Consider the following 26,645-nt stretch of genomic DNA (forward strand, 5'->3'; position numbering starts at 1 on the left):
TATATTAAAGACAAGAAAATTGATTACATGATAACTTTGGAATAAAGATTTACTGCCTAGTGTGGTGATGAGATCCATCCACTTTGGCAGAGCCTGCCTCACCAAACCTAGCCAGGATCTCAGTATCATGCATATTATCAGCTGCAGGGATATATAAGCCAGAGAGATAATGATGGAATCATCATAGATCTGTACCACCAGTGGAACAAAAGGAAACATTACACAGTTCAGGAGCACATTTGACCATAGTTTCTCCTTTAAAGGAAAAGCATTTCAACAATAAACCAATTATATGCAGTCTTGATTCACTGTCTCTAAAAATTCACCAAACGAAAACAAATGATTACATAAAGTAGAATGAAATGAAACAAAAATGAATCAAAGTCTGGTAATATACCTCAAAACAGTTATCTGAGCACAAAGCATGCTCTTCTTTTTGCTCGTCAGTTTGCTTTTTCTGATATGTCAATGAGATATTAAAATTTAACTACTCAGATAATGAGTTTTTTAAATTTGAATCCTCATCTTCACTTAACATTTCTATAGAATTTTTATTGGCAGAAGATCTCTATAAGTTCATTTATTGTAATTCTACCACTCCAAACAAATATGTTGTTGTACAACAAATAATTCCATTTTTCAGGCAAGAAGACAAACATAAAATACTTTTCCCAGTATCAAAAGAGCTACCTTAAAAAACATAGTATGTGTTTTAAGACTGTTTGAATTAAAATGACTTAAGCCAGTTACACCTTTTAAAAAATATATTAAGATTAGGAAACTGCAGTACACATACCTGTATTGGAAATATTTTGACAGCCACATATTCATTGAGCAACTGGGCTTTCCAGACACAACCAAATCTTCCCCTTGCTTTCACTTCTAATAACTGCAGGGGCTTCAAACCTAGTAACGGAGAAGGTGGAGGTGGTCCTGGATCCTATAGATAAACAATAAAATACTGTAAATAAGCAGCATATGACACATATCAATTCTGAAAATAAGAAAAGAGTATACTGAAGAATCAATTGACAGAAACAGTTAACACATAAAAATGACATTAACGTCAATCTTGCTAGAATTGAGTTTTCAAGCATTACTATTACTAATTATCTACACAGTGAGCACAAGGCACACAATTTGAATTAAGAGTTTTCATAATGATATGCAGCACTATTGCTATATATGTAGAGCAGGAGTAAAGATCTATAATCTCTCTGATGCAGTCTCACTAATTTTCCTAACTAAGATTTTCTGTGAACTTTGGTATAGTGCTCAGAGTATTTCATGGGTTTCATCCAGTTTGTACTTCCTTATAGGGTGAGAATTTGAAAAATATCAGAAAACGGCAAATTGTGGCTATGTCTCAAAGTAAATCTTTTCTCAAAATCCACTACTTTCCTCTCCTCAGTGACTGTCAAATTTTTTTTCTTCATTAATGTCAGAAATACCCATAGGCATTCTCGAACACACTGCAGACAGGTGTAATAAATAAAAAGTACATGAAAGAAATGTGTAAGTTAATATTGTGATATGATAGCTGAACTGTTCCATCATTCTAATTTTCCAACATAGTAACAACTCATCCTTTTTACAATTACTTCCCAAAATTGATCTGGGATAAAAAGTATTAGTATTCTGGGGCTGAATGGCCATAATCCAGAAGATATATGGTCATCATAGTAGATAAGGTTAAAGTAAGTGAAAAAGAAAGTGTAATGCTATAATTTATAAATAAAATAAAACAGGCATAATATATAAATTCAACTATAAGCATTTAAAACTCACAAGGGGAGGGAGCAGATGTAGCTCAGTGATTGAGTACCTGCTTCTCATGTATGAGGTCCTGGGTTTAATCCCCAGTACCTCAAATCAATCAATAACTTGAGCTTAAAAAAAATGTTATGAGAAACTCCTCCTGGGTTCAATCCCTGGTACCTCCTAAAAATAAATAAATAAATAAATAAACAAATACATTGCTTATGCTTTTTAAAAAAAAAAAGTAACAAGGGAATCCTCCCTATACAAAGTATGGTTGACTGAAAGCACTGTATCCCTTCAACATCTGCCACTAAAGCACTATGTAAAAAACCTGGCAAGCTTCCAGAAAAAAAAAACAACTAAAATGTTTCAAGGGCTGCATAATGAATATTATGAGGAGGAACTAAAATTTCTGTGGCAAGAACAGACACTATGACACTGGGTGGCACCTAAAATACTTGTAAATAGTATGTCACCCTTCTATCAATGCATCCCTCTCTGCCTTTCTTCTCCTCTTCTAATGCCTCAAGACTGATAGTGCTCCCTTCAGGCATTATTCAGCCCTCTGGTGTTACTCCAAAAAGTTAACATCTACATCAGAAGTATCCTCAATAAGAGTAACATTGCAAGGTATTAAGTAAGAAAGATATGCAATTTCTTCTTCCAAACAACAATCTTTTTCAAGTGGTCTAAGAATTCCTACTTAAAGGCAGCAAGATAAACTAAAAGACTTCCTATGATTCATTTCAACCTCAAATATGTATAAAAATATGTCTACAAAAAATGGGTTTTCCTTCCCATATTCAAAACATGAAGGTTAGTAGAGCTAAAAAGTGTTTTAGTGTAATGGAGTAAAGCAGTAAAGAAGGCCTGTTATAACTCTTATAGAAAGCATGGTCTCAAAGTTATGATTCTCAGCGGGAAGAGACACAAGAATCTCTGGAGAGGTTTTATCAGAACTATACCTTCTTCCCTTCCCCACTCCTATAATGATCATCTTTACATGAGCAAAGAGTCTAAAACTATAGGAGTGTGTTGCTTACATGAACGTAGAGATTGGGGGGGGGGAGCTGAAAACTATTCTTCTAAAGGCAAGGAAAATCACTGACTCCTCAAGATCCAAGAATCACTGTATAACTGCATAAAGGAATAAATGATTAAAATAGAAATAAGTATTTTAACTTTAAGTATAACTATAAAGTTAAAATCAATGATTCTCCTCCTATAGAGAGGAGTTGGAAAGGCAGAGTTTTCAAAGTAGGGAGGCCAAAAACTATAAAATGCAGTTAAGGGCTGAAAGCTGAAGAAGGAAAGTAACCAGGTAGACAGCAATATGGCTCTAAACTGAAACACTATTTCTTTTAAATAACTTTTATATAAATTGATAATTTCTCACTAGAGAACCCACATTCTCTGTTCTAAAGGATGCCAACCACACATGGATATGATTGAATCTATGATTAAGATGATTTATCAACATCTCAAATCAAGAATACAACAGCAGTTCAAAATACAATTTTAGTATATTAGCCTTAATTTTAGGAAACTTAAAATTTTCTATGTCTTGTTTAGAAAGAAATGATAATTAAAAGTTTCCCAAATGTATAAACTTCAAAGTTCCCATAAATTTCCAAGGCTTTGTTCCATACATTTCTTTTTTTTCCCCCCATACATTTCGAAACTACCATATTTCAGAAAGAAAACATACATCTCTCTGGTGATATAACAATTATATTCAACACAACTGTATCAGAACAGGAAAAAAAAACAATGTAGTCAAAATTACTTATAAGTAAGATGTTTCAATTAAGGAGAACACTGGCCTAATTTCAAAGGGTGAGGAAAAGTCTGAAAGGCACATTCCTGGAAAGTGTCAAACTTTTTTAGAGTATTTGTTCATAAACATAATTTTAAATCTTGTTCTACAATACTTAAAGAGCTGGGTTCAAAACTGAGTACCTTCAGTATGCAAATTAAACTCCATAAACCTATAATACTAATCGATATATCTTTTTTCCTTTTTTAACAAAAAATAATGAAAATGCTCTATTTCATAGTTTTCTGCTCTTCATTATACTGACAGAAAGCTTTAGTTGCATCTGTAATATCTAGCTTTTATTTATCCTACAATATAAGAATATTAGAAATGATTTTCAGTTATTAGCATCACTATACTGGTTGGCCCACAAAAAACTTAATATTTGATTCTAGGATATAAAATCTTTAAAATACATGAATGTCCTGGGAGACAAATTTAAATGTAGACTTCGTAATCAACAGAAACATTATGACATTATACATAAAATGTGGCTTCACCTTACTACACAGAAAAACCACTTTTCTGGTCGTAACCACAAGGACTGAAAATTTCCCTATCATTTCCAGTTCTTTTATAACATTCAGGTTACTGGGCAAAGCGAAAAAGGTATGCATTAAAACATGGCTCTGATTTCATCTCTGCTTTACCCATTTATATGTGAAAATTATGGCCTTATAAGACATATAAGCAACAAAGGACAACAGGTGGAAAAAATCCCCTACACCACCACCACCTAGTACCATTACTATAATCAATACTGGAACAAATTGTTGGAAGTAGAGAGCTGCAAAGCAGTTTAAAATCATTTTACTTATTCTGAGTTTTCCAATTGAAGGATAAATTCTAAAGTAAATATAGCCTTAACCCTTCAGATAGCAAAAAATAAATAAAAAATTATACTTTTCTAGCCAATCCCTCTGCTAGAGATGCCAAAGATGATGCTACCTAAAAATATGATTTCACATTGAAAGATAATGGGCTGAACTAAAGAGTAAGCCCATGAATGTAAAGAATGAACACATGCTGATATTCAAATCAATGACTTAGTATAAAAATTAACCAATACAAGGTATTTAAAGAAGTCTGACCACTAAGTATTAATTTCCGTACTTTCATTTTCTCTCTGAATACTAATCAGCTAAAGCATAGTATAAATATTAAAAATCCTTTAAAACTAAAAAATCTCTTACTATGTCAAATCAATTGTTTTTAACACTAAAAGAATTTTAAAAAACCTTTTAACTTAAATTTATAAACTACAAAGGATTTACAATAAAGTAACAACAACAAAAAAAAACTAAGAACAAAATATTTAGTATGCATCCACAAAAAAGTTCCACAACCATAAAACAAACATCAATGCATCTTACCTCTATCATTATATGAAAGGCGTGCTTGTGAAGAAAAAACACAGGCAAAAGAAATTACGATTTATATCCAGAATGAAATGAAAAATGACGCATCAGTTATAAAAGTGAAGGAAATAAAATAATGATTAAGCTTTTAAAAGTTGGCAGCGAACCAATTTACTATTTTTGAAAATGAGGCTTGGGAACACTTTCCTTATAAACAGAGGAAAGAAATCTAAGAAAAAATTCTTGTATGTTACCTATCAGATGAGGGGTAATAAATTCTTGACTATAGTGTAACCACAATTACCTGATCTAATGATCAGGCTAGCAAATAAACTAAACCAAGTGTTAAATAATCATTACTTATTTTTCTATGAGGTTCCAGTAAGACGTGTTGGATTTGGCTGCTGGACACCAGAGGGCAGTATTGCCTTGAGGGAGGGGAAAACAACTTGCAGCACAGCAGGAACATATATAAAGCTTGCCTAAGTTTCTAAGACCACGCTTTTTACAGCTGTGTTAAGAATCTCTAGAATCTCCTACTTCCTGAACTGCCTCACTCCCCTTACCTAGAAGATTGTAAAATCAATCATAACGGCAAAACAGAAAAATGTTTCCGGTGTCTATTGAGTGTGTGAGCAACACAAATAACGTACTGAGTAAAGAGAATAAGACAGCAAAACGATCATCAGAAATAAGGAGAACACAGTGATAGGCCAGGCCTATATTAACAAACTCCCCAGCCACGTCAAGAATGAAGTAGTTCAGCAATGGAGGCTGTGAAATCAAATATTCCATACATACTTCTCACAGTAGGAAGAAACTCAGATCTGAGAACAAGATTTTCATTTTTCAAATTATCCCAAAATAGGTAGAGTCCAAATTTCAAATTAAAATTAAGAGAAATACTGTCACCAACATAAAGGAAGGCTGAACAGTTCCTCCAATAGCTCATTATATTCCCCAGTTTCCAATACTGCTACAGAGAACAACAAGAACTAATAAAGAAGAAATCTTGACAGTTAACATACCAGTTGCTTAACTAGTTTTTCTTCCTTCTTGATTATATTCCTGTGAAAATGATTCAGGAGTATGTATAATTCATCCAAGAGGCTTAGCTAATCCTATTAACAAAACATCTTACCAGCACTGCACAGTAAAATGCATCCCCTGAAAGAAATCCATGCCAACTCAACTATACTAGGGCTTCCAAGGCTCAAGGATTTCTCAGGTCTTATTTTCATGCAGGTGTTTTCAGAGATAAAGGTGCCACAGCACAACACTGTGCAGGTAGGTAGTCTCCATGCATCTTACCCAAAATACATTTTTGCTTAATACATGAACATTAGAATATGCTATAAAAAGACTCAAGCAAAACAGGAAACCAAGAACAAGACTCAGTGCATAAACTATGCAAAATAGAATCCAAAAAAAGTAAAAATTAATTAAATACATGAAGAGATTTTAAGAAAATAAACAACAACAAAAACAAAACAACAGAAAAATGACCCCCAGAAAAACCTAGTTTGGATTCACAACACTGAAAATGTAGCTTGATTTATTTTTAAAATACTATTATTTTTATTTGAGTTATGTATACATATCATGCATGCACTGTACTGGGAATGGTGGATATCTAATCAGCACATTAATGTCAAGTTATTAGGCTGTCAGTCAAGAAAGAGATTTGATGCTTATCCTTTAGAGGAGAAAGAAACTATTGCCAAACATCAGAAAAGAGTATTTCTCCACCCATCCATTCATTCAAGTCTTTATTGAGTGCCTAGTTTGTGCCAGGCACTGACTGCTCAGGCTCTGATAAGGCTTATAACAATAGAGGAGAGGAAGATAAAAATCATGTGAATGGGTATATAATTATAAACTAAGAGTAATAGCAAGGAATTCAGTAACATAAACACCTGTAAAAAGAAATCTGACTTATACAGGCAGATTAAATATGGGATTTCTCTGAGAAGACCCTCAGAGATAAATACCAGAGGGTGGCAGATGAGGTAAAAAATGGTATTGGGGGAAGTGGATTTGGCTCAACTGATAGTGTCTGCCTACCATATGGGAGGTCCAGGGTTCTAACCCAGGGCCTCCTGACCCATGTGGTGAGCTGGCTCACTTATAGTACTGATGCGTACAAGGAGTGCCTTGCCACCCAGGGGTGTCCCCCACGTAGGGGAGCCCCACGTGCAAGAAGTGCGTCCTGTAAGGAGAGCCGCCCCATGCCAAAAAAGCGCAGCCTGCCCAGGAAGGGTGCTGCACACATGCAGAGCTGATGCAGCAATATGACGCAACAAAGAGAGTCACAGATTCCCAGTGCTGCTGCCAAGAATGCAAGTGGACACAGAAGAACACATAGCAAACGGACACAGAGAGCAGACAATGGAGGGGGGGAAGGTAAAGAAATAAATAAAAATGAATCTTAAAAAAAAAAAATGGTATGGGAACGCCACCTAGATTTCTAGCAGTATTGCCATTTATTGAGAACCGGGTTTGGGGAAGAAAAGCATTAACCTTGAATATTAATCCTGTATGTCTGTATCAGGACATATTTATTAATAGGCTCAATAATATTGATATTGTCTAATGCACAGCCATGATTCTATGCAATTAGATCTTCGGACTGTATTTGTGATGTGTCAACTCCTACTTCTTACAGTTTTTCTCATCTAACTTCTCCTGAACACAAAGTGAAGAAAAAGCAAGTTGGATGAAATGAGGGTTCTGGATATATTCCCTAAGAAGTGGTTAAAAATTAAGGGTAGTCAAAATTGGAGTTAAAAGTCTAAATGAGATGGTAGGCAGGCCCACATTCATTCTGGTGATTTCTGAGGTTTATGACTGACTATAGAAGAAATATTTTTTATCTATCTTAATATTTGTATTGCTCAAGTAAAACTGAAAAAAAAGAAAAGGGCCATGCTGTAGAAGAACAAATTGTGATCTGGTAAAATGGTTATGTTTATCTAGAAGGCTACATAAATTCACCATAAAAACTTTTTAAATATAGCTTATGTACTCTGTTCCTTTATTCCCCTTAAGTTTTTTATGAATCCCAACTAATTATATATTGAAATAAGTCACTTACTTACAACTATTACTTGACAATAATCCTAGGATATAAATGCCTAGGGTTCGACACTCAGTAGGGAGACTCCAGGTATGTCACTTTACCTATTTGTGCCCCAATTTTCTTATCTATAAAGTGGACTTGATAATTTGGAACCTCTATCAGTGGGTGTTGATAGATAGTATGTGTAAAAGTGATCAGTATACCGCTTGATGCAGTACTCAAAATAAAATCTTCGAATTTGATATATATCAATGGTGGTTTCAATAAGCTTCCTACAATTTTGAAGCTGCTCCCCCTGTCAGCAATAACAGCTAACACTTACTGAGCACTTAAATTAGCCAAGCACCCACTGTTTTTCACAACAAAGCTAGATGCAGTTCTTCTCCCAATCACTACAAAGCTGGAATCAGACATCTTCTCTCTTCCTTCACTCTTTGCCTAAATCATTGAAGCAACTCCTTTCTTACTCTTTTTACTCTTCATTACCCAGCTGCAAAGTAAAACAAACAAAAACTCAGTTTCAGTTCATCTATATATTCACTGCAGGCTCCAAAAGGGCAAGCAAATGTCCTCGCCACTTGTCACCATACATTCTTTCAGCATAGTGCCCGGCACAGCAGGCATTTGAGCATTAGGTGAGTAGTTAAGGAAAAGAAAAAAAAGAAAAAGAAAAAGAAAACAATACTTTTCAGCTCATTTGACACAATCAGCTTTCACTAACACATGAACTTTTCTTTCACTTTTATTATCTTAAATCAATAGAAAAAGATATGACAGCAATGATGTAGCTAGAAATGAAGGAACAGATATAGCACAAAGTCCAGGAAATGGAGAATATAGAGAAAAGTAAACTCACTTCCTCCTATTTACTGTCACTTTGCCAGACAAGAATAGGGATAAATTATGTACTCTGGTCTAAAAGAATCAGTCCCATTTATAAACTGACAGATGGGGGACCCTGCATGAGGCCAAAGGAAAAGCGAATTCAACATCTTAAAATTTTAAATGAAAGTCATTTTTAGAAACCAGGTGCTTGCAGTAGTTTTAACTTGATTTAAGCTTTTGATAAAGCTTTTAATTTTTTTTTCTTTTCCTCTTTATATATAACAGTGTAACTTTTTGTCAAGAGCATATCTGGGGATAATTTATGATACTTCTCCCTGCAGAGTGTAGAAGTATAGATACAAGTATTTTGTAGTTTAGGCTACCAATGCAAAAATAATTACACACCAAGTGGGACACAGAAGGAAGAGGCATCGTTAGTACTCCTGTAATATTTCTTAGGCATATACCAAAAGGAAAAAAAGAAAAAAAGATGTATAAGTGTAATACAACAAGTACTGTCTCCATATTTTAAACATGCTAAAAGAATCATTTAAAATATTTGTGAAATGTAGGTTCTAGCTCTTAGCAGAAACTTAACCCAAACTCTAATAAATCATACCAAATTTTGGTGTTTTATGAGCATACAATGAAACTCCACTAAATATCACTTAAAATTTCTCAGTAAAACTGCTTAATAAATAAATAATTGTGCAAGAATAGCCAGGACAGCTAGATATAGCAGGGGAAGCATAGACAGATTGAGAAAAGAATTTTCTTGTTTACCTGGTATTTATTATTATTGAAATAATGAAAATGCTCTAATCATTGAAGTGATGAATGCACAACTATGTGATTATACGAAATACCATTGATTGTACACTTTGGATGAATTGTATGCTTTATTAATATGCATACAATTTATTAATATTAGTATTAAATCAATAAAATTGATTTAAAAATAATTAAAAAGCACAACATTTAATACAAATGAGACAGACTAAAATTATCAAGCTAAAAGCTTTCCTTGATGTACTGTTAAATTAAATGAAACCAGCTGTGGAATCATAAGTTATCATTTGTAAAAGAGAAATAAGTATATATACAAACAAGTGATATTTGAGATAGGTATCAACAGATATGCACCAACCTGTTAAAATGGGTTATTTCAGGAAAGTGATAGGGAAAGGGAAAAAGAAGAGCAAATGATTCTCTCACTCCCTCTCTCACCACTCTTACGTACAATTTGTCTTGTTACAATAAGCAAGGATTTATGATTTTTTTTAAAGCGTTGGAGTGTGTCAAAAAAAGAGGAAGAAAGTAAGAGTATGAGAAAGTGCAAGGGAGAGAGATGTGTTCGTAAACTCCACCTATTCAGGGGTCAACCTATTTCAAGGTGTGCTTTTATGGAAGTAATATTAATTTTGTAAATAGAAAAATATTTACATGATATTGCTTCCCCATTATCCTTCCTGAATATGGAAGCAACATCTTTTCATAAATGGACTTGGCCAAGTGATGTTATGCTACCCTTTCAGTATCTTATTAATTTTAAATGGGTGCATATATAGATTCATGTTCAATAGGGAAATCCTACAAAGCATTTTCACAGGTGGCTTGGTTTCTCAGTGGATAGTAAAGTGACAAAACATGCACTGGCAACCTATTATTATTTTAATATTAAGACCAACAGGATTATTCTGGATGCCTAACTAAGGTATCCCAAACATCTAAAAGCCTTTGCTCCTTATCAGACCAAAACCAGACAAAATGTGTAAAGACTAAAGAGACTGATGGCATCAGGAAAAGCATTAATGTTGAAATACTAAAGTGTAATTCATATAACCTTTAAAAAGGAACTAGAAGCTCACTCCATAGGCTGGTAGAAGGCAGGTAATTTCCATACCCAAAAATTTAGTATAATTTATCAGCATAAATATAAATCTTGTAAGCAGAAGACTTAAGCTCATATATGGTTATGAAGGTGATGTAAACAATTTTATTGACACTACATAACTTTAACAATAATAAGATTTATTAATAACAGAGTCAGTGCATCAATTCTTTCAAATTCATGACTCACTGGCACAAGAAAAACCAGTTTGCATTAGTTTACACACCACAGATTACAAGAGCATCTTCCTAGATGTGGAAAGAAACTTTAGCATAAGCAAAAGAAGAAAAGTGATGCAAACTTATAGGATGTTTTAGTTTGTAATTACTGAAAGAACTTAATAATGGCAACTTACTTTAACCACCCCAATATATACATATATATATACATGAGCTCAAGATTTCCTGTAAGGTAAAGCCCTAGAGCACCTAAGTGTTTTTTTTTAAAGGAATTCTTGGGCATACTGCATTATCATCTCAGAACAACACTAAATATAAAAAATTCCACTCAGCAAACACTTATGAAATGGTCATTACAAACAACATACTGTGTGAGATACAGCAGTGACTGCAATACATACCCTGTCGTCAAGAAACTTACAGTCTACTGGAAGAATGAAACATACAAAATAATTATGAGTCTTTCTCATCTGAATCAAGGAAAACAGAAAATATGTATACTATTTTCTCAATTCTTTCAAGGATGATACATAACTAAAACCATTCTAGATTCATATAATGGTTGGTTTAGGGAGTAAGGGAGAAGGAATCAAAAGGTAGATTATGGAAGACAACAAATGTCATGCTCCAAACCCTGCATTCTTTGCTATGAATCACTGGGAACCCTCAAATATTTTTAAATTCAGAAGTAACATAATCAGATATGTAAAATGCTACTGTAAAAACAGTACAGAAGAACGGAGGGAAATCAGAGTAAAGACAACCAGTTTGGTGATTACAGAAATGATTGCAGTCAGTGGTATAATAATGGCCTAAACTACAATAAGATCAGTAGGATGAAAAGTTGAATGGACAGGACTTGGTAAATGACAGGGTGAAGAATAGAAGTATGTGTCTCTGAGGCTTTTCACCCAGGATGACTGGGAAGGAAGATGGTTATAACATGAAACAATGTTAGAAACATAGTAGTTAAAATGAGTTGTAAAGAAAGATGAATGCTTTAATAAAGATCAGCAAAACTGCTTTTTTTTCCTATGCCTTTGTGCTAGATTTTAGAATATTTTCTATTGGTTACTAAGAATCATAATTAAATTAAAGAGCATATTTTCAAGTACTTAATCTCTGTATCACTTCTTCAAAAAAGTATTAATGAAACTAGAAAATCTACATAGCTTGATGCCTTAAAAATAAAGAATCATACCATTTAACTGCTAGAAGCAGCTTCCTGAGAGGATACAGGTAGATATCCTTAGTCCTCCAGAATGGCCCAGCCTAGTGTTCTATTATCACCCAAGAGAAAAAAAATACTAATATCAAGCTGATGAAAGAACACAAAATATGAAACTTTAGCTTCTTTTGCTGAGTAAAGTCTCCTCAAATATGGTTCCTATTGCAGGAGTGACTCTTCAATTTGACAATCATCATGACGAAACCAGTGCCTTAACAAGAGACCACATACCATTCACCAAATAAATCTTTAGCCAAAGCTTTGAGGAAGTTTCCCAAAGGAGGGGGGGGGGGGCAAATTTTATGTCTACATGCATTTGATTTAGAAGAGTGTTCCAGAAATCCATAATAAGAACGTAAGATCTTTTCCTAGATGATCTTGGAATTAAACTTTGAATATGGGGACAAAACTGATGTGGAATATGGAATTAACTTTAAAATTTAGAGTATATCTCTCCTATCTACTTCTCCTACCCCTCAAAGTAGTCATAAACAACTGGTAGGTATTGGCAGTACCAGCTCAGAAGCAAAGAAATTTATATCTATAATCTCATCACATGTTCATAAATCCTATTCTAAAATGTGCTAAATTTTTTAGTAGAAAACACCTTAATATGACCTTCTCTGTTATCTATGATTATTTACATTCCCTTTTGTTCTATGTGAGACAATGTTATTGCTCATTTTAGTAGCACACAAATTATTCAGCATTCAAAAAGGAAAAAATTTAATTAGCCTGTAGAATGATTCTGAGATGGCAGGGAGGATGTTTACTGAATTATTAGAAAGAGAAGAATCAGCTTTCTAAAAAAAAAAAAAAAGAGAAACACAATAAGCAGTAAGGGCAAAGCTTTAGTGTCAGAGCTCGTGGTTCAGATTCTAACTCTGTCACTTGTAAACTTGCTATGTCTCAATTTCTCTACCTATAAAATGGGATTATACTTCATAAATAACACTGTGAGGTAAAGGTAAAGAAATTTTGAATCAATGTTTTGCACAACTGGCTGTTCACCAGGATCGCCTGGGAAGCTAATCAAAAACATAATATCCCAGACTCCCTTCCATACTTTCAGGGGTGTGGTCCAGGTATTTGTGTTTTTAACAAATCCCAAAGATAATCCTTACACACTAGAGTCTGGATATCACTTAAGGAAAAAAAAAAAAATATATATATATATATATATATATATATATATAATTTAAACACACACATATATATCTTAGCACCCTAGTATACTGTAAATATTCTATAAATGCTTGATATAATTATAATTACTTTTTAATAAGAGATAAAACTGAGCCCACTAAGAACACTAAGATGTCCTGAAGAACAAGAGTCTGCATAAACTTCTCACCACAGATAAAACTTAAAATATGACACCATAGTGTTTCAGAGTCAGTGAGAGATGGCATAAATGAAGTTCTACAATGACAATGCCCCTTATTTACCACACAGCTTATGACAGAATGAAAGCATAAAATAGGACATATCTTGTGTCTTTCAAAACAAAGCTTAACCATTTCCAGGTCATTCCATCACAAAACCTTCAAATTTACCCCTTACCTTATAGCAATTCAAACAATTCATCAGAGAGCAATGCAAGTACTAAATAAATCTGTACAACAACATCAACCACTGTGACATATATCTTAAACTCACAGAGATGGACACTCATGGAAGACTTGGATTCTTAAGTCATTTCGGAATATTGAATCTTTCCTTTTAAAAAAAACTAAACCCTTATATTAAATAGCATTTCTAAATAAATTAGCTCCAACTATAGGATATCCTCACCTTTAAAAAAAAATGCCTTAACCACACTTTTGCATCAATATTGTATTCAAATCAAAATTGTCTATAAAATTAGAGCATCATTTTAAAAGCTCTTCTATCTCTTAAACACCTTAACAAACTTGTTTTTTTTAATGTGGTTTCTGGTTTTTTTCAATCATTTCACAAATCGAGGTAAATTCAAGAAACTATTGTAGGACTATATACTATCTCTTCTAATTTTAGATACTAAAATTAAAAATGGGGGTCACATTTTTTATGTGAGGTCCCAGGTTTAATCTCTGGCCCTGTTACCTCAAAAAAAAAGTTATCATCAACAGAAGGTAAAGTATGTCTATGACCACTTAGACTAAACTATACATATAGTAGGCATTAAAATTTAATATTTCAAGATACTTTTTTGATACTTAATTTTTTTTTGAGGTTCCCAGACCTCATATACAGGAAGCTGGCACTCAACCACTGAGCCACATTGACTCCCCTGTGTTGGTTTTTGCTTTTTTTGCTTGTTGTTTATTTCTGTTTTTTTCCTAGGAGGCACTGGGAACCAAACCCAGGAAATTCCCATGTGGGAAGCAGGCACTCAACTGCTTGAGCTACATCTGCTCACTCCAATGATTTTTAATAAACCCACAATTTAGTTACTAACACTTAAAAATTAAAATATTTATGCCATAAAAGAGCATATGTTTACAAAATTTTCTGAATAATCCATTTTACCTTTGGGTTTATTTCTCCTTAGGCACATCTTACAAAAGATTATGGGCAGCAGTGACCTAATGCTAACAGATTGCTCCAAGTACTGAGAAAGAAGTGTGTTATATAAATAAAGCTTAGCAGGAAGGATTTGTTTTAGTCATTAAATTATAGTACTTTACCATTTTCTTGTATCAAGTTTTTTTTAATTAAAGTTAATAAATCACATAGAAAGTTACATTAAAAAAAACATACGAGGTTCCCATATAACCCCCACCCCATCCCCCCACCCCCATTTTTGTAAATTGTGTTTTTTGGAGATACATACATCACAAAAAAAGGTCACATTATAAAAACCATAAGAGGTTCCTGCATACCCCCCCATCCCCCCATCCCCCCATCCCACTCCTCCCACACCAACAACTTCCCCCATCACTGTGGCACACTTATCACACTCAGCAAACACATTTTGGAGTACTGTTGCACCACGTGGATAATAGTTTACTCTGTAGTTCACACTCTCCCCCAGTACATTCAGTGGGTTATTGCAGGATATATAATGTCCAGCATCTGACCCTGCAATAACTTTAAGGACAACTCCGAAGTCCCAAAAATGCCCCCTAATCACATCTCTTCTTCCCACTCCCTGCCCTCAGCAACTACTGTGGCCACTTTTTCCCTGTCAATGATACAATTTATTCTATTAGTAGTCACAAAAATTTCAGAGTAGAATATCAGTAAATCCACTCTAATCCACATTTTATTCCTCCATTCTGTGGGCCCTGGGATAGTGATGTCTACTCCACCTCTATATACTAATAGCTGCAGGATTAACCATTAATCCTGCAGCAATTAGTAAAAGAAAGTAATCTGATTTTAAGAGTTAAAAGAAACAAAATTAAAAACCATAGTTTGTAGAGGTCTTAAGAAAGTATAACCAAAAGTTAACAGCTTTCCTGGGCCTGCAGCATATTAACTATTTCTATTAAAAGTCCTTGTAAAGCCCTGGGCCAGTGCCAACTGCCTGCATAATACAGAATGAGGAATAGTGAATGAATTTGATCTGATTACTAACCACACCCATATTTTTAGAAATACTGGAAGGGGTGGGGAAGAACCAAGGGCATTAAAAAGGTTTTAGTCTTCAGTACATACATGATATACTGCAAACAAACAGGGAAAAAATATGTGGAACTATCAACAGAGAAATGCTGCTCTTCTGATCTTTTCTAACACAATATTTTTTTTTAAATATTTATTTATTATTATTATTTTTTAATTACATTAAAAAAAATATATGAGGTCCCATTCAACCCCACCGCCCCCGCCCCCCACTCCCCCCACAGCAACACTCTCTCCCATCATCGCTAACACAATATTTTTAAGGAAATTTCTTTCTGAAATCTCTCTTTTCCACACTTTATAGGTGACCTTCCTGGGTCCCTCTTTACCTACTTGGTTGGTGAAAAAGATTTTTGGCATGTGCTCTTAAAAAAGACATAGACATTTAGGAATGGAGGAGAGGATGGAAGGGAAAAAAAAGATTGTAATGGAGGTGTTAAAATCTCCATCATTAACTACTTCTCAAAAACAAAGTGCATATCAGACTTAAAAGTACTGGAATGAAAGTAAAACTCTCCAAAGGGAGAACAGAAATGGGAATACCCCTGAGAAATGTTTACAGTATATCAAATAGATAAGTTTGCAAAATTAGCTAAAGTTCCCATGACAATAAACGTTAAAAAATTAACTCTAAAGGAAAGTTATTTGTAGCAACCTAATAGATTTACCATTGCAGTATTTTTTTAAAATACAGAATTATGAGAAGAAACAAAAAGACTCTCATTTATTTTAAAATACTTTTTTCTTCAAATATACATTACTGTACAATAGCACAAAGTACAAGGCAATAACTTACTTGAGTTGGAACAAGTACAGGAGGGTATGCCATTTTGTGATGCCTGTACACCCAAAATGCACAAATGACAATCCCAGCAATTAACATAAGTGGCACCAAGGAACATAGCAAGATGTTGTAATAAGGTGGCTTAGGTGTAACTGGATTTGAAGTAGCTATGGAAAACAGGAAAAAGAATACAACTCAGATTTGATCTACAGAATCCCATAATATTTATTTATTGCAGTGTCAAATTTTAGGAGACAAGGATGTACGAGTAAATTATTCCACCTAACACAAGGATACTTTGTTTTTAATCTACTGGTTAAACAGATGTATGTTATTTTCCCTATGAACTTACGCTGTGTGACTTCCATCTCCGGAAAATAAGAAAACTTTTCATTACACATATTGCCCTCACAGCAACAAAAATATACTTCAGGGCTGTCTTTTTTTTCTATGCAATCAGTCCTATAAACAAGCAGAGTAAAAATAATTAAAAACAATATTATTATACTGAACCTACAATGGGTATTTTCCTAAAGTCTTCTCAGAGATAATATAATGAATAAGTAATTTATACACAACTTCCAAGATTTTTATTAAGATCCAATGATCAATTCTTAAAACCTAAAAATGTCCCTGGATTCCTATTACTAAATCTTATCTGCATTACTGGGTTCAGGGTCCATGTTTGAACAAATAACAGGGACAATCCTAAAACTCACTGGTTCCTTGAAAATACAGTGCCTTAATTTGGTTCCTAAAAATCAAGATAAGGCAACCACCTTTTTCTGTTTTTTAATTAACCCAATGAGGAAATTCTATTCACAGGAAATAGAGTTTCCTCATTTCATACAAAAACTAGAATGTATGTAGAAAGCTAGAATATAAAAACTAAATGCAATAAGGTTACCTATCTCATAAGCAAAACATATCTCAATATCAGAGACCCAAACCAGGCTTTGGAATTAACAGTGTCATTTTTTTTTTTGGCAGATTTCAAATTGCCAAATACAATGAACAAATTTGAGATGATCAAAAAGCAGAGAAAAATATGTAACAACAAACACCTAGGACCTAATAGTGACTAAAAAACTGATTAGAGTTAGGTGAATTTCAAAAACAAGATTGAGAGGTGATTATTAAGGGATAGAGATTTGTTTGCCTATTATTATTATTGTTATTGGAAAAATGAAAATGCTCTGATAATGACTGAAGTAATGAATGTACAACCATGTGATTATACCAAATGTCATAAGCTGTTCACTTTGGATGGAATGTATCTTAATATGCACCAATAAAATTGATTTAAAAAAACAATGGACAAGGTTACTGTTTTAAGAACAGAACTTTCTTCTCAATGTTAACTAATCTAATTTTAAGGAGCACTGAAAAATTCTGGAAGAAAAGTGTTTTAGATAGTAGTTATGTAGATATTGAAGGTGCTCATTCTGTCAACCGATGTGCAGCTTTACTTCTATCCTTTCCTATTTACTATTGTAAAATAAAAATCCATCCTTTAATGGAGTAAAAAAAAACCCTTCTATATAGAAGTTCCTGAAAAAGATATGGATTTAGTCTCTAAAGTAAACCCTAATGAAAACACTAAGAAACAGCTTTACCTATCCAAAAATAAAAAAATAAAAAAATAAAAATCAAGTTTTTAAATACTGCTAGTAAACATTAGGTAAATTTAAAGACATATCGTAAAAAACTGTGAACATTTGTGAAGACTGTTAGAATAACATGGTTGAATTTAAAGTAAAAAGCTCAAGAAATTTCATGGAGAATGTAGTTTTAACAAAAATCAACTTTAAAATGAAAGCCATACCAATGTATATTTAGTAGGAAGTAAAAAGACAAATTAAAGCTAAAATTTAACAATTTATAAACAAAAGATTTAGCTCAAGTGGTTGAGTGCCTGCTTCCCATGTACAAGGTCCCAGGTTCGATCTCTGGCACCTCCTAAAAGCAAAAATAAACAAATGAAAAAACCAACTCTAACTGGGGAGTGGATGTAGCTCAGTAGTTGAATGCCTGCTTCCCATGTACAAGGTCCTGGGTTCAATCCCTGGTACCTCCTAAAAATAATAATAATTTATAATATTTACAATTATGCCTAACACCTAGACTAATTCCAGGAAATTACTTTTCTCTGATTCAATTTCATTCTTCTTTTATCACTTTTTTCTCCACATTTTGACAATTCTTGAATTTTCTTTTCCTTCCTCTTCTTTACTACCCTTACCATTTGTTTTTCAAACAAATGTAGGGCACAATACTCTTAATTCCCCCCAGAAATAGCCTAGTATAGTGACATCACTCTAAAAGCAAGCATGTACACTGAATAAGCTACTCTCCATTATCTATACCAAAGTTCTACCACCAAGGAAAATAGCTCTAGTGAGAGTACTAGAGATATTTTAGTACAACTTGAGTCTCACCCAACTGAAAAACTAATTTTCAGTGCAAAGCAGAGTAAGTTTTCACTACAAAAAGAACAGGGATTCCTGATTTCAGCTAACAAATAAAAGGCAGCTTTGGATAAAGATGATTCCCAAACTCATTTTCCCATTTCTTACTACTTACCCTCCAGAATAGCAACTATCAGTTGATTATCACTTCTGTTTAAAAGGCTAATAAACAGAAATACAGCTAAAACGAGTAATTACAGAAAAATAATCCCTAGATAATTAAGGTTTAGAAGTATGCCCTAAATAATAAATGCATACCTAAAGGACTATGTTCTCATGTCTCATGAAAAGCGGAGTTAATTCAATCTTCATGAGCTTCTTCTATGCACTCTGTTATTAGTCATATATGGCTAGTCAATAACAGAGTCATGACAATTGAGGCTACTGAAAGGGTACCAGGAAGTATCTTGTATTCAGCAAGTTATCACATTTATATTCCAAAATGTCTGTTTACCCAGGACTTTGCACCTACCTCCCACCCCCAGTGGAAATCCTATTGCCAACACAGCTAAGTGATCAGCCCAATGTCTATGGGACTCTTTGCAGAAAGATTACAGGCAATCAATAACATAACCACTGTATTTCATTTCTAGTACAAAATAAAGCAACTTAAGACCTTTTAGTTTACCAAATACTACTGATTGTACTCTTTGGATGGATTGTATACTTTATTATTAATATGTATCAATAAAATTATTTTTGTTTTTAAAAATTTTAATTAAATAAGATATCAATGAAATTGATTTGTTAAAAATTTAAAAAAACCAATACGTTTTAAATAAAATATAGCTTTCTATGAGGACGTGTTTGTTCTGATGTCTTGATGTCTTGTCTTCACCAGGAAGCCCCAGGAATTGAACCCTGGATCTCCCATGTTAGACGGGTGCCCAATCACTTGAGCCATATCTGTTTCCCTATACTCTCTTTTAAAGGAATTTTTAAAATTCTTTTTCCTTAAAATCAGCACCAACAAAAAAAGTTTACAATCTTCAGGGAAGAAATGGTTTTTATCTAGAGTTCTCACTACTTGGGAGATTATTTAAAATATACCAAAGATAAAACATAAGCATGCCTTGTTTATACTTATTACTTTAAAATACATATCCTGGGAAGTGGGTGTGGCTCAAGCAGTTGGGCACCTGCCTACCACATGGGAGGTCCATAGTTCAGTTTCCAGTGCCTCCGAAAGATGAGCAAGACAGTGAACTGAGGTGACGGGCCAGTACAGTGAGCTGATGCAACAAGATGATGTAATGAGATAATGCAACAAGGAAACACAATGAGAGATACAACAAGCAGGGAGCAGAGGTAGCTCAAGTGATTGGGTGCCTCCCTCCCACAAGGGAGGTCCCAGGTTCGGCTCCTAGTGCCTCCTAAAAAATAAGACAAACAGATACAGAGAGCACACAATGAACAGACACAGGTGACAGCAAGCTCAAACAACATGGTGGGGGAATAAAAAGATTTAAAAAAATACATATCCTATCATTACAGCATGTCAAAATCCTATCTTTAAGAAGCAAGAAATATTCAAGTGAAAAATCCAGGCACTGATCTTTCCCCTTTTATAAAGGGGGGAGGGATGAAAATCATTTAATATTGTTATTTTTTAAAATGTTTCTTTACCTGTCGTAACAGTTGACATCATCGAGCCAACAACCTTTCTTCACTATTTCAATGGAACCAGAAATATTCTTCCATGTAGCAAAACAATGTCGCCGTTTATCTTTGTCACCATAACAGGGTTCAACACCAGTTTGATTGGTTCGATCTCTTTCCCAATTAGCATTATAGAAAACACACTCCTGAGTTTCCGATCTTCCAAGTATAGCACCTATAAGGTAATAAAACAACAATTTAATATAATTTATTAGCTCTTAAAATAAGAGGTGGTCTCCCAATATACCAATTTCAGGTGTGCCCAAAATGTAAATTATTTTACTGTCTTCCTAGTGTTATAACATTGCATTTAGATTTCCAGGTCAATCCTTCTACTCTAAGTATAGTATTATAGAACATGACCTGACCACCAGTATCATGAAATTTCTCTGGAAAAGGCCAATTTCACATCACTTGGGAACGTCCTTGAGGAAGCAATAGAAATTATTAATTTTTTAACATCTCAACCCTTGAATGAACTTCTTTTCAATATATGCTGTGATAGCATAGGAAGCAAGCAAAAGTACTTCTACTGTATGCTGACATATAATGATTGCCTCAAGAAAAAGCCTTTATATGACTGAATGGTAAACTAAACAAACTAGAATTACTCAGACTTGTACTCAAAATTATTTTAAAAATTGAACCAAGTGAGCCTGTTACTTCAAGAAAAATAACTAATAGAATGCACTGCCAAATGAAAAACCAATTTTGGAAAACTTGTGTCCACCATTGTTATCCTGACACCTTTCCATTATTTAAAGACATTTCTGATGAGATCATTGGTGATATTAACCTGTGAGACTTTTAATATTTGTTTAATGAAATGTGCCAATATTTAGAAGGTCTGCATGAATTCAGAGAACCAATATTTTCCAAATAAATTATGTGATGCTATAAAAGCATTCATGGGTTAAAAAAAAAAATCCATGTACAAGACAGACAGATTTTAATAAAACAGGAAAAAATGTTCATTGATATGGTTTCAGACTGTACACTCAAACTAGCTTTTAAGAAACTATCTCTTATCTTATATACAAAAGAAACTGGACTAGACAAAACAATTCTGAAAAAAAGTACAAAAGAGAATTCACACCGCATGATTTTAAGACTCACTACAAAAGCTTCAGCAATCAAAACAGTGTGGACTTCTAATGCAATGAGCCCAATGGTGGAGGAGGAAGGAAGGCGGTTAACAGCAAAAATACAAGAATGTTTTTCCATGAACTAGAACAAATGAGTATCACTATTACAAGGTGTTAATAGTATGGTGATTGACGTATGGGAAAAATACAACTAACGTTAATTCTGGACTATAATTAACAGTAATACTGTAATTTTTTTTCATCAGTGTCAACAATGCTAAGAGTCAACAATGGAGAAGTATAAGGGAGCACAGGATTTTTCTTTTTGAGGTAGTAAAAATGTTCTAAAATTGACTGTGGTGATGAGTGCATGACTTTCTGACTATTCTGAGAGCCACTGAGTATACACTCTGCATGGAATGTACAAAACATGGGACTGTATAACACAATGAACCCTTTTGTGGATGATGTACTATGGCTAATAGTACAAAGATAAGAATGTTCTTTCAGAATTATAACAAATTACAATACTTTTACTATTACAAGGTGTTAATAATAGAGTGCTATATGGGAAAAATACACCTAATGTAAACTGTGGACTACTGTTAACAGTTAATATTTTAATATTCTTTCATCAAGTGTTAACAAAGGGATCACACTAATGCAAAGAGAAACAATATGGGCGTAAATGAGAATGTATTTTTTACATGACTGCTGTAATGCTACACCTTTTCTAATTTAAAAAATTAAAATTTAAAAATATTAGGTGAAAGAAACTAGACACAAAATACTACATAATGTATGATTCCTTTACATAAAATGTAAATATAAACAAATTTAAAGAGATGGAAACAGAGTAGTGGTTATTTAGGGCTACAGAGAGATAGAGGGATGGAGGGTGACTGCCAAGGAGTACTTCTTTTTGGAATAAAAAAAATGTTCTAAGAGTATAGTGATGGATGTACAACTCTGTGTTTATACTAAAAATCTCTGACTACACATTAGATGGACTATATTGTACTCAAATATATCTCAATAAAATTTTGTTTATTTAAAAACAGAAGGGGGGAAGCAGATATAGTTCAAGTGGTTGAGTACCTGCTTCCCATGTACAAGGTCCCGGGTTCAAACCCCAGTACCTCCTAAAAACAAACAAAAAAACAACTATCACTGGGAAGCAGATGTAGCTCAGTGGTTTATCATTTGTTTCCCATGTATGAGGTCCTGGGCTGAATCCCTGGTATTTTCCAAAACAAAATAAAACAAAACAAAAAACAGTGTGGTCTTAGTGAAAAGACAGGTACACACATTAGTGGAAAAGAATAGAGAGGCCAGAAATAGACAAAGACATTTATGATTAACTGATGTATACCAAAAGTGCCAAGTTAACTCAACAAAGAAAGGACAGACTTCTCAAAATTTGATTCTGAAATAACTGCACATCTGTATGGAAAAAAAGAAACTCAACTCATATTTAAACTATATACAAATACTAACTCAAAATGAATCACAGATCTAAAATTAAAACCTGAAACTCTAAAACTTCAAGAAGAAAACTAATTTTTTAAACTTGAGTTATGAAGGATTTTTTAGAAAGAATGCAAAAGAATAAACTGATAAACATCACCAAAATTAAAATTTCCATTCTTCAGAAGTTGTAAAGAAAATAAGAAAAGTCACACTCTGGAAGAGAATATTCACAAAACACATACTTGATAAAGGACTAATATTCAAAATACATAAAGAACTCTCGGGAAGCAGATGCGGCACAACCAGTTGGGTGCCTGCCTACCACATAGGAGGTCCCAGGTTTGGGTCCCAGTGACTCCTAAAAGAAAATGAGCAGATGCCACCCCCGCTGCAATGAGCTAAACACTTCCCACTGCCACAAGAAGCAGATGCCACAAGCCAGCAGACACTACAGCCCATGGAGAGCAGATGTGACTCAGGCCATTGGGCACTCGCCTCTCATATGGGGGGGGGTCTCAGGTTTGGTTCCCAGTGCCTCCTGGAGAAGGCAAGCAAACAATAAGCAGACAGATGAGAGAAGCATCTGGGGGATGGGGGGGGGGAGGGGTAAAGAAAAATAAATCTTAAAAAGAAGAAGAACTCTCCTAACTAAATAACAAGAAAACACTACCAATTTTTCAAAACAGGCAAAAGATCTGAACATACTCTGCCAAACAAAAGATATGAATGGTAAATACTACATATCATTCGTCATTACTAAAAGCAAACTAAAACCACAATGAACTACCACTAGATGCTGATTAGAATGGCTAAAAACAAACAAACAAGCAAACACACAAAACCTGACAATATTAAGTGCTGATAAGTATGTAGAATAATTAGAATGCTCATACATTGGTAGTGGGAATGCAGAAGGGTACAGTCACTTTGGAAAACAGTTTGGCAGCTTCATATAAACATCTGCCATACTACCCAGTAATTACACATCTACATGTTTACCTATAAAAAAGGAAAACATATGTCCAGACAAAAACTTGTACACGTATGTTTATAGTAATTTTATAATCGCTAATAACTAGAAACAACCCAACTGTCATCACTGGCAAAAGTACAAACAACATCCATACAATAAAAAGGACCAAATTAGGAATAACCACAATGATATGGATGAACCTCAAACACATTTTGCTAAGTGAGGAAGCCAGACTCAAAATACTATAGGGAAGCGGATTCGGCTCAACTGATAGAGCATCCGCCTGCCATACAGGAGGTCCAGGGTTCAAACTCAGGGCCTCCTGGCCCATGTGGTGAGCTGGCCCATGTGCAGTGCTGATGCGTGCAGGGAGTGCTGTGCCACACAGGGGTGTCCCCCGCGTAGGGGAGCCCCACGGGCAGGGAGTGCGCCCCACAAGGAGAGCCGCCTCGCATGAAAAAAGCGCAGCCTGCCCAGGAATGGTATCACACACATGGAGAGGTGATGTGGCAAGATGATGCAACAAAAAGAGACACAGATTCCTGGTGCCACTGACAAGAATGCAAGTGGACACCGAAGAACGTGCAGCGAATGGACAGAGAGAGCAGACAACAGCTGGGGCGGGGGGGAGGTTTGGAAGAGGAGAGATATAAATAAAAAATAAATCTTACAAAAAAACCCCACACTATACACATGATACTATTTACATATATTCTGGAAAAGGCAAAACTATAGGACAGCAATCAGATCAAAGGTTACCAGGCGCTGGGAGTGAGGGGAGGAAACTGATTACAAAAGTGCACAAGGAAACTTCTTAGAATGATGGAAATGTGCTATACCTTTGATACAGTGGTGGTTAGATGACTGTATGGGTGTAAACTGGTCTGTACCTGAGTATGATTAAATTATGACTAGGGCTTTGACTGGGTTGTGTCAGTAGAGTGCTGAGTCCTGACCCCTTGGTGAGTGGGGACTCACAGATAAAAGGCATGGCAAAGGACAGAGTTGGAGTTCTGCTGTTGGAGTTTTTGAGCTGGAGCCCAAGAAGGGAACACACAGGAGAAGAACACAGGAATAGAGACAGCTCTTTAGACACACAGACGCCCCAGGGAGAGACAGCTGTTCATCTGATAGGTCTATCTCCACAAGACAGAACTTGTGGAGAGAGGCACAGCCTAGAGAGCCTCATAGTCTATAGGTGATCTTTTATGGAGAAAACAGAGGAGCTGATTCCAGGGAGAAATGAACCCTGGGAAGAGAACCAGAAATCCTGAACCCTGGCAGACATCGGCAACCATCTTGCTCCAACACATGGAAATAAGACTTTGGTGAGGGAAGTAACTTATGCTTTATGGCCTGGTAACTGTAAGTTCCTACCCCAAATAAATACCCTTTAAAAAAGCCAATAGATTTCCGGTACTTTGTGTCAGCACCCCTTTGGCTGACTAATACAATGGACTAATCAAAATGCACAGAATTGAACACTGGAAAAAAACACATTTTATCTATATAAATCATACTTTGATAAACCCAACTTAAAAAAAAAAATGAAAAAGAAAACTACCACTTTTTGAGTTTGGGTATGTTATCAAAGAAAAACATCCATAATTATCTGTAAAAGCTATTAAAATCCTCCTTTTTCTAACTATATATCTATGTGAGTCCAGATTTCCCTCATATTCTTTAATCAATACAACTGTGAAAGAAATAATAAACATGAGCTGACATACTGTAAACTGTCACAAGATACAAAATCAAGGCACAAAATCAACTGCATTTCTACATACTGACAATGAACAAGTGGAAACTGAAACTGACATCAAAAGTGCAGCACCCATTAAAACTACTCCAAAAAAACACCAAAATACTTACATATAACTCTAATAATAAAACATGTATAAGACCTGCATGATGAAAGAAATTAAAGAAGACGTAAATAGTTAGAAAGACATACCCTATTCATGGGTTGGAAAGCTCAACACAGAAAAGATGTCAATTCTCCCTAATCTAATGTATATATTTAATGCAATTCATATCAAAATCTCAGCAAATTTTTTTGAAGATGCAGACAAAGGCTAAAGAATAGTCAAACATAATTTGGAATAAAAAAAGAATTGTGAAAGAAGTAGGAAAAAGCAACCCTTCCTGGTGATAAGCCTTACCATAAAACTCCAGTAATCAAGACACTGTGGCAAAGCGGACTTGGCCCAGTGGATAGGGCATTGGCCTACCACATGGGAGGTCCATGGTTCAAACCCGGGGCCTCCTTGACCCGTGTGGAGCTGGCCCATGCGCAGTGCTGATGTGCGCAAGGAGTGCCCTGCCATTCAGGGGTGTCCCCCGTGTAGGGGAGTCCCACAAGCAAGGAGTGCACCCCGTAAGGAGAGCCGCCCAGCATGAAAGAAAGTGCAGCCTGCCTGAGAATGGCACCACACACACAGAGAGCTGACACAACGAGAT

The 26,645-nt window shown here is 34.7% G+C and overlaps 1 protein-coding gene across 3 annotated transcripts in view; it reads right to left on the bottom strand.

The window, feature by feature from the left end:
• Nucleotides 1-26,645, bottom strand: part of ACVR2A (activin A receptor type 2A) — a 99,859-nt gene that overhangs the window by 16,171 nt on the left and 57,043 nt on the right. For 2 of the 3 annotated variants that reach the window (XM_071216451.1, XM_058300964.2), the window contains exons 3-6: nt 20,625-20,832; nt 16,883-16,992; nt 16,543-16,697; nt 797-940 (exon numbers count right to left, since the gene is read on the bottom strand). In XM_071216451.1, the coding sequence (XP_071072552.1) occupies nt 797-940; nt 16,543-16,697; nt 16,883-16,992; nt 20,625-20,832 (617 nt within the window). Of the gene's footprint in view, nt 1-796; nt 941-4,950; nt 4,975-16,542; nt 16,698-16,882; nt 16,993-20,624; nt 20,833-26,645 lie in introns of all 3 variants that reach the window. The other variant, XM_058300963.2, reaches the window with a different exon arrangement.

Source organism: Dasypus novemcinctus, chromosome 7 (genome assembly GCF_030445035.2).
Source record: "Dasypus novemcinctus isolate mDasNov1 chromosome 7, mDasNov1.1.hap2, whole genome shotgun sequence".
Lineage (NCBI taxonomy): Eukaryota > Metazoa > Chordata > Mammalia > Cingulata > Dasypodidae > Dasypus > Dasypus novemcinctus.